Source organism: Octodon degus, unplaced genomic scaffold, assembly GCF_000260255.1.
Source record: "Octodon degus isolate 3935 unplaced genomic scaffold, OctDeg1.0 scaffold00026, whole genome shotgun sequence".
Taxonomy (NCBI): Eukaryota; Metazoa; Chordata; class Mammalia; order Rodentia; family Octodontidae; genus Octodon; species Octodon degus.
In genome coordinates, this window is record NW_004524602.1 from 8,673,475 (window position 1) to 8,682,683 (window position 9,209).

At 54.4% G+C, this 9,209-nt stretch overlaps 1 protein-coding gene across 3 annotated transcripts in view; it reads right to left on the bottom strand.

Annotated features, from left to right (window-relative positions):
* Map2k5 (mitogen-activated protein kinase kinase 5) overlaps positions 1–9,209 on the bottom strand; it is a 278,062-nt gene continuing 268,853 nt past the window's right edge. The window contains exon 20 of one of the 3 annotated variants that reach the window (XM_023712674.1): positions 1–540. In XM_023712674.1, the coding sequence (XP_023568442.1) occupies positions 436–540 (105 nt within the window). In that variant the 3' untranslated portion in view covers positions 1–435. The remainder of the gene's footprint in view (positions 541–9,209) is intronic. The other 2 variants (XM_004628792.2, XM_004628790.2) reach the window with 2 other exon arrangements.

The following is a 9,209-nucleotide window of genomic DNA, read 5'->3' on the forward strand; positions in this document are numbered from 1 at the left end:
GCTGGTGCCATCAGATGCCTGGGTGGCACACCTGTCCCAGAGGCCCTGTTCATGTGGAGACCCCGCGTGGCTGCCGGATGCACTGAACACTCGGCTGTGGGGAGATGCCCAAGGCGGCAACACTTTATTCCACCGGTGCTGCCCACAGGGCCTGACCTTTACAGAGCAGTGTTAGTACAAGGGGAGCAGGGGCCAGGGCACTTCCCCCGGCCACTCGGGCTGACCCAGCCTGCTGGACTCGGTGCTCAGGACAGGCGTGAGGACTGCCAGGTAGGAGATGCACCCCGGAGGGTGCCCAGGCAGGGCTATCCACCGTAGGGCGAAGGCGAGTGCGAAGGGCTGGGCCAGTGAAGCTCTTCTGGTGCTGGCAGCGAATGCAGAGGGCCTGTGGGTGGTGTCCCCTGGGTGACCAGTTCTGGACTTCCCTGGGTGGCCTCACGGGGGCCCCTGCTGGCTGCGCCTCTCCTCCAGTGCCCTGCATACCCACATGGACACCACAGTGGTGTTTCCGTCATTGAACTGCACGATGAACGGGTGGCCCTGTGGGAAGAAGAGCAGGGTGACATCAGCCCCAGGCTTGTTTCAGTCTCTTTCCAAGGCTCTTGCTCAGCCTGGGGCTGGGTGTTGTTTCTCAGTAATCCTGGGAGGGGGAAGGCAGCATCTGCTCTACCTTCCCATCCTAGGTCACTGAGGTCCACGACTGGGCACTGGCCTGCCCACAGCCAGCTGGGAGGCAGCACTGTGCTCTGCTGCCAAGTGCTGCGCGCTCCTTGCGTGACCCAATGCCACGCTTCCTGGCCGTCAGCTCAGGCTGGAGCTTGGCCCCTCTGTGACCGACCACTTTCTAGGCCAGTGGCTGCTGGGAGACCAAAGAGTCGTCTGGTCGGAGGCTCTGCCCATGCCTTTGCGTCCCCTGCCTTGTCTGCAGCTCCTCTCTACAGCAGTCAGCATGGTACGGAGGGCTGAGTTCACCTGGGCCTGGCGCCGCCTCAGCTCTAACCTACTTAGCCCACAGTTGGCCCAAGTTATATTTAGCCAGTCCCCTCCCCACTGAGTGATCTGTACCACACGCAGGGCCTCCCAGAGCCTAGTGAAGCTGGAAGCCAGCACACACAGCCAGAGCATTGCCTGCCACAGGGCTGAGGCCAAGGGACACTGAGAAGCCTTCTCATCCTTCTTGGTTACACAATTTATACCTGATGGCTCCCCACAAAAACCTCTGTGGCCTACATGGGAACCCCGGGGAGCCAGGAGCTGGAGTAGGGGATGGGCTTCCTGCCGCCCCCACCCCACGGCCTGTCCTTGGCCGGCACTGGCCCTAGAACTTGCTCAGAGCGCATGACAGCAATGAGCTCCTCATGTTCTCTGCCCATGGTAGAGAAAGTGGTGCCCCCAGCACCTGCAGGGGCTCGGAGAACAAGGCCAGGGCAGGGAAAGGGGCTGCATGGCCCAGCTGGGCCCCACCTCAGGCTCAAGATACCGCTAGGGAATGAAGAATGCCCAGGCCTCCTGTCCTGTGCAGATGCCCTGCCCCTCACACTGCTTGCTGGATGGAGCTGGGGTGGGGTGGAGAAAGGGCCCTGGGGACATGGGGTGGCAGGAAAGCATATGCTATGGGTAGAGTGGCTGGAGAAGCCAGGCTGGGTACATCCTAGGGCTTCTCACGGCACCCTGGGGACAGAGCTGCAGGTCCTGGAGGGAGCAGGAAGCCAGGGAGGGGGCAGTGCAGGAGCACTTTATTCTCCGGTGTGCGCAGCCACCCTGTGCCGCCTTCTCTAATGGCTGCTGGGTGACAGGAAGTCCTCTGCATGGAGGCCATGTGTACACACTTCCTTTCTGGAGGCTCAGCAGAGGCGACCTTCTGCCCTTCTAAAGAACAAAGGGAGAAGCTGTGCTCAGGAGCCAAGGCCCCTCCCCCGGAGCCTGGGGTAACAGTGTCACTTTCCCAGAATGCCGGGTGACTTTGGGGCCATATGCTCCATCTCTGTTGTCATCTGTTGGGGAGCAAGCAGAGCGGAACTGCAGGAGGGGAGTGGGGGCATTTCTCTACTCTGTTCCTGGAAAGGCCAGTGGCCACTGCTTGGGCTGCACGTGCCTGGGATCCCTATGGTGGTCAGGAGCAGAGGGGCCGCTGGCAGGCCTGTCCTTGGGGGGCTACCCTGAAAGGAAGTGACCAAGACACCTGGACGTCATCCCAGCCACTGCTGACTGGTTCAGGGTGGGCACTGGAGAGGGAGAGACGGACAGCCAGCCTGCCCGTGCCAGCAGCCCTGTGTGCAGAGCCGGGCAGGCGTGTGTTGGGCTGGGGTGCTCCCTGTTCCTGCCCCTCGCAGGACTGCTTGCCAGATACAGCAGCCAGAGCTACAGTGTTTGGGTACAGACTTCATCCCAGAAGATGGAGACTGATTGACAAAGGCACAGGAAGGGCTGTAAGAGGTAGGCAGCAGGGGGACCGAGATGAGGAAAGAGCCAGAAGCAACGTCACCTGCCGTAGGCCCCATAGAAGGTCCCAAAGAGCATGCGGAGGGCACGGGTGGAGGCCGAATCCACCATGAAGAAGAGCTGAGCCCCGTATGTGCCCTCTGCCTGGGCACTGTGCCACCTGCTGCTGCAGCTCAGCACCCACCTGCTCCCTCCTGAAGGGGAGACGGGGCCGCAGCAGCCTGAGCCTTCCACATGGCAGGCAGGTGCAGCCACTGTGGGCTGGGACTGGGCCTGGGGTGTGGCGTGGCGATGGGTGCCCCTCAGCAGGCTGCAGGTGGGTCAGCGCCCACCCATGACACGCTGCTGTTTGCCTTTATGGGGCTTTTCAGTTTCTTCCTAAGTAGCAATTTACCTGTTTGGGTCCCCGAATGTTCTGCTTTCTGTGGGGTTTTCCTGACGAGAGCTGGGCATTTGAATCTGTCAGTCACTGGCCGGTGTGGTGTGGGCCCTGAGCCCCGCCTGGCACGTGGCTGGCCCTCGCGCAGTGCTTGGGACACCAGCGGGCGACCTCTGTACTGTGGCTGGGTGCCTCCCGTCTCAAGCGGCCTACTCAACCCCTCCCAGCACCCCCAGCCTATGGACAAAGGAAACCCAGGCTTCAGGACACTCGCCGAGGAGGGACGAGGCCGGAGCGAGAAGTGGCGGAGGCAGGGTTTAAGCCCAGGGAATACCGCACAGCCTGCCTGACCACTGGAGCTCGCTGAGTTGGAGCACAGAGTGCTGTACACTTCTACCTTTTAAGAAAGAGCATCTTTCTAGTGGTTGTGTATTTCGGGCACTCAGCAACTGATCTTTAACTGACAGACTGCTACTACTAAGGAGAAAAGGCATACTGTTTCCTTCCTCCTCAGATCTGCACGCATCAGGCTTACAATCACTTAAAACTCAGCAACTCAATCAAGCAGGAATATTATTTTCATTTTACGGAGGAGGAAGCGCAAGCACAGAAGTATTGAGAAGCTTGTCCAGGCCTCTGAGCTGGGCCTTGGCACGTGTGCGCAGGGCCCAGGACGCCGGCTGCTACGCGTCCTCGGAGGCCTGGAGCCAGGGAGCTGCGCCAGCAGGTGCAGGGCCGAGCGATGGCGTCCGTCCGACTTCCCGACTCCATTCCTGACAAGGCCAGGGCCTTAAGAAATTTCTCAGGTTCTGGAGACCAGAATCTGCAGGTGAGGACTTCCCGACTCCATTCCCGACAAGGCCAGGGCCTTAAGAAATTTCTCAGGTTCTGGAGACCAGAATCTGCAGGTGAGGACAGCAGGGATGGTCAGAAGCTGGGTAGCAGCAGCACACTGTGCGCCGGACCCGCACTCCGGCCGCGTGGAACCTTTCTGCACATCCTCGCCCAACAGATGCTGTGGATCCCATCCCAGATCTGCCAGTGCTTCCTGTGAGCCTTCCGAGAATGCCTCAGAGTGTCAGCATCCTTGGAGGCCATCGTGTGCTAGCTCTAGCCTGGATGCAAGTCACTTGGTTGGCTAGTTACAGCACCACCTCAGCAGCCAGCTTCTCAGCAGAGTGCACAGGCAGAGCTGGGGAGGGCGGCTCCCCGTGGATGGTGTCCTCTGATGTCACTTCTGGCAGCTGAGCACCTCCAACCTGGCCTGCACAGTCATCGTAAGTGATCTATATGAACAGATGGGACCCTCACGACCACACTCACCAATAAAATCTTCCTGCTCGCCCTTTGAAAGCACCTGCACGGGCCCAGAGGATGCTGAAGCCCAGGGGTGGCTGCTAAGGCTTTAAAAGTACCAAGCAGCCGGGTGTGGTGGCGTAGGCCGGTGATCCTAGCAGTCTGGAGCACTGAGGCTGGAGGATTCCAAGGCCAAGACCCTCAGCGACTTAGTGACTGAGCAAGACCCCGTCTCAAAATAAAATTTAACAAACAAACAACTGGAGATGTAGCTCAGTGTTAAGGCCCTGAGCTCAATCTCTAGTATCAGAAAAACAAAGAAACAACTTCTCCGTGACACACACACACACACACACACACACACACACACACTCTACCAGTGTGATCCCTATTTACCCAGCAGAAAAGTTCAAAGTAGAGAAGCTAAACAATTTATGGCAAGGGGCAGATGTCCGACGTCCTCTAAACTGCTGACAGGTGGCAGGCAGTGGGCAGCTCTTTTGACAGGATCTGCACGGGATAGTGAATCAGGCTCATCTACAGGGCCGTGGGAAGGGGGAGGGGGACCCTGGGCAGACCGTTCATACACTGCCAGCCCCTTCTCTGTGGGAGGCTGGTTCCAACACAGTGAGGCCGTCGCCAAGGCGGTCCCGCAACCCTCCAGGGTGGCCTGCACTCTTTACTCTGACTAGGGCCAGCATGCAAGCTTTCTGCAAGGCTCCCGGGCTGCACAGGCAAGCACAGCTACCGGCCAGAGTTTCATGGAGGCCAGTGTGGTCCAAGCTGTGCACTGGAGGCAGGCATGGGATCTACTTCCTGTCACCTCTGGGTCTCCTTTTTGGGATGGTTTTGAATGTAGGGAAGCTGTGTGTGGGCCTCTGGGCCTCAGCTGGAGCCCGCCAGATCCTCCTTCCTCCACAGTGGGCTGAGCGGACCAAAATTAGGTGGCCTCACCAACAGATGATCAGATGCCCTGTGCAGTGTGAGTGCGGATGCCTGGATACCATTGGCCCCAGAGTCCTGCAGCTGGGGTGCAGTATTCACAGGAGAGAGCAGGAGGCTCCTGTGTCCCCATAGCCTATTCAGGCAAGCCAACTGCCCCCCTCCAGGTCTTTTACACGGTACAAGGGCACTGAGGGAGACAGGGAGCTCCCCAACTCTCATATGAGTAGATCTATATGCTCCTGAGAGTGACTAGTTAGAAAATGGCACGGTGGAAGGATCAGAGGCTCTGAGGGGGCTGGGAGGTGTTCCAGGACCCATGCGTCCCTGGCAGCCCATGGTGACTCCAGCAGGCACAGCTGGGGTGCAGTGGGTGCTGACATTTGTGGGTCTGTGTCCAAGAGAGCTGACCCTTGTCTCGTGAGTGCCCGATGGCGGCGTTTATGTGGGTGGGGGGCATTAGGGAAGCAGCTGCTCCCCATGGCTACCTCTGGTGGGGCAGGTGCACAGAGGACTCGGGACAAGGCACTGGAGGGACAGGGTTGGGGTAGTCCTGCTCCAGGCCATGCCAAGGACTCCCTGAGTGGTCCATGCTGTGCGTCCAAGCTGTGAGTGGAAGGCAGTTATGGGATCCAGAGGCACAAGGTATGTCTCAAGTGATAGCTTCGTGGAGTGAGGTTTAAAGACACACTATCCCCCTGAGGTCCTGGCCCTGCGTATGAATACCCAGATAGGCATGTCTTCCCACCACTGTGACTGATGCTCAGGGGAGCTGTGACAGAAGCGGGATTTCTTTGGCTTGTGGTGTCAGGGGTCCCGGTCTCTGACTGATGGGCCCTGCTGTGTGGGGTCTTGGGCAACTCACTGTGGTAGAAGTGTGTGGGGTGCACCACCAATCACCTCAGGCCAGGATGTGAGAGGGAAACAGGAAGACAGCAGGGTCTATGAGGCCCTCCACAGACACAGGTCCCAGGACCTGGCCTCAGCCCAGAGCTTCCACCTTCCCCATGTGGCAGGCGGGGACCAAGCCTTGAACACAGGGTCTTGGGGGCCTCCAGATCATACTATGAGGGGTGATGGAGAGATACAGTGAATGTTTACATTAAAAACCAATTGCAAGGGGTGGCAAGATAGCTCAGAGGACTAAGTGCCTGCTTAGGTAAGCGCAGGGACCTCAGTTCAATCCCCAGTACTGCATGCTGCGCTGGCTCTGCCCCCGGGCACGCTGAGCCGGCCACTAAGACTGGGCGTGGTGGTGCACACTTGTAATCCCAGCACTGGGAAGGCCGAAAACAGGAGGATCATTACCAGTCTGAGCTGCATAGTGAGACTCTGTACCAAATATATAAAAAACAAAAAAGAACCACCAATCACAGAAGAGACACACTGCCAGAACACACGATGTGTGTGTTCACAGCGACGGGGAGCACTCTGCGGGAAACAGGAATATGCCTTTTGCTGTAATTTTTTTTTTTTTTTGGTGTTTAATTTTTTATTATTTTTAAATTTTTTTATTTGTAATATGTTTTAAGCTTGAACATTCACCGTATGTTTTGATTGCAGCTCATACAGCAGCAAGTGAGTGCACAGACTGTGAAGAAGCTGTCGACGACGAGAACCGACAGAGGCCAGGCACTGTGGTGCAGGCCTGGAATCCCAGCACTCGGGAGGCTGAGGCAGGAGCACGACTGTGAATTCAAGGTCAGCCTAGGCTACAAAGTGAATCCAAGTCCAGCCTGAACCACACGATGGGACCCTGCCTCAGAAAAGCAAACCAAACCACACTGTCCAAAAACAAATGAACAAGAATTAACACAGTTTCTGGCCCCAGGTGGTTCCTCAGGAAGTTTGTTGAGTAAAAGCGAATTGAATGGTTCTCACAGTGGATGACAAGGTAAGCTGTGAGCACAGATGGCCTAAATGCTTCACTCTGCAAGTGCCTGCCTGGGTAAGAGACAACATATTAAAAACAAAACAAAATAAAACATAGGTGGTTTATAAGAAAGAACAAACAGCTTCAAATGCCAAAAATGGAAAAGGAACTGAAAATTGGAACTCTAGTGTTTGGGTGAAGTTCTGTGGCCCCAAGGGGGCTTCTGGGTTCAGGAATTCAGGTCTGGAACTGCTGAGACCTAGACATCCACCTGTGACTCCATGGAGCCCTGCAGGAAGCTCGGACCAAGGAGGGATGGCCTAGGAAACATCTGCCAGCAGGAGGGAGGGTACGGCGGCTCGGAGGGACCAGAAAATATGAAAATGAAGTGGACACACTTTGGGCATTCAGTGTACAGGCTCTGTGGTCTGAGACTCCAAGGCTGATAAATTAATATAACTTTATTTAGTGGTACTCTAGCGTGCCTTTCAGAAGCACAGGGAAGACCATTATGCCACCTATTAATTTCTATGGTAAGGGCCGGCCAAAAAGCTCAGTGGCTTAAAGCACGTGCAAGGAGGCACAGGTACTGGGAGTGCCTGCCGTGCCAGCCCCGTGCCAGCCCCGCCCCCAGTGCATGCTGAGATGGCAATTGAGACTGGGCGTGACGGCGCGCACCTGTAATCCCAGCTCTTGGGAGGCTGTAAACAGGCAGATCCCTACAAGTCTGATCTAGTAGTGAGACCCTGAACATCCTGTAGACCCTGCCCTAAAATTAAAAAAAAAAAAAAAATTCCATGGTAATAAAGCCACTGATGTTGGGTTTACAATAAAAACCTGGACCATGTAAAGCAGTGATTCTTCATGAGCTAGAATCAGCAGACACACCACACAGGAAGACTGTCACTCTTAGAACTGAGGCACCAAAAAACAACCAGGAAGAAAATCTAGGGGCTGGGGAGATGGCTTAGTGGAAAAGTGTTTCCCTGGCAAGCGCAAGGGCCTGAGTTCAATCCCCGGTTCCGCCAAAAAAAAAAAAAAAAAAAAAAAAGAAAATCTAAAATAAATAAAGGCATAAATGAAGAAACAGTGAGATTTTTTTTTTAAAGGAACATATCTAAAAAAGAATCACGTATAACTCAGAGGAATATAAAAAAGTTACTAGGAAAAAAAAACCTTCATGGACAAGCTAGATAGCGAACAAATCCATGAGCACTTAGTAAGCTGGAAGAAAATCTGAGTGCTGAATTACCCAGGTGCAGTAAAGGGAGACTTTATTTTTTTACTATGTGGAAGAGAAAGACCTGGAAGAAACAATGACATGGAGGGGGGTAGTATCCAAAGAGATAACAACTGACAGTTCTGAGGACTGATGAAAGACAGGAATTGCCAGATTAAAAATCCGAATGATTTCCAAACAGGCTAAACAATAACATCTGTATCTGGGGTTGGGGCTGTAACTCGGTGGTAAAGTGCTTGCCCAGCATGTATGAGGCCCTGGGATCAATCCCCAGATCCACAAAACAAACAAACAAGCAAACAAACACTATACCTGCAAAAATCAGTGAACCCACAGAATACCTCGGAACACAGAGAAAGACACTGTCTGCCAACAGTGACGGTAAGCAAGATCTTGTAGGAGCCAGAAGACAGCAGGCAGGGCAGCTCCAACGTTCTAGGGAAAAGCAACAACTAATGCTTCAAACCTCAATTAAACCTACAATCAAGGGCTGGGTATAGTGAACACAATACTAATGGAGAAACTGAGCTGGCTTCACCAGTCACAGGTCGGTTCTGACAGCTCTTAATATGCTTCCAGAAAAAGAGAAACCTCAAAAGGGACAAAGAATGTAACAGATCAATACGAACTATGCAAAGCTACAACAATGGCAATGTCTAATTCTGAGCATCTGGGCCAGGTGACAATGATGGGGTTCCATCCCCTGCATTGCAAAAAAAACAGTTCTGATTCTTTAAAAAAAGATTAGTAGAGCCTGTTTGGCAAGTGCAAGGTCCTGAGTTCAATCCCCAGTATCAAAAACAAATATCTACAATAATAAAAAAAAATCAGTAAAGTAGAAAAACTTGATAAAATTGGTAAACACAGAAGCTACAAATAAATATCATCAAGAATGAAAACAGAGGGCCAGCCAGATAGCTCAGCGGATTAAAGCACCTGCTTAGGCAGATGCAGGGGCTGGGGGATCCCTGGCCTGCTGTGCTGGCCCTGCCCCCTGGGATGTGCTGAGACAGAAAATGAGACTGGGCGTGGTGACA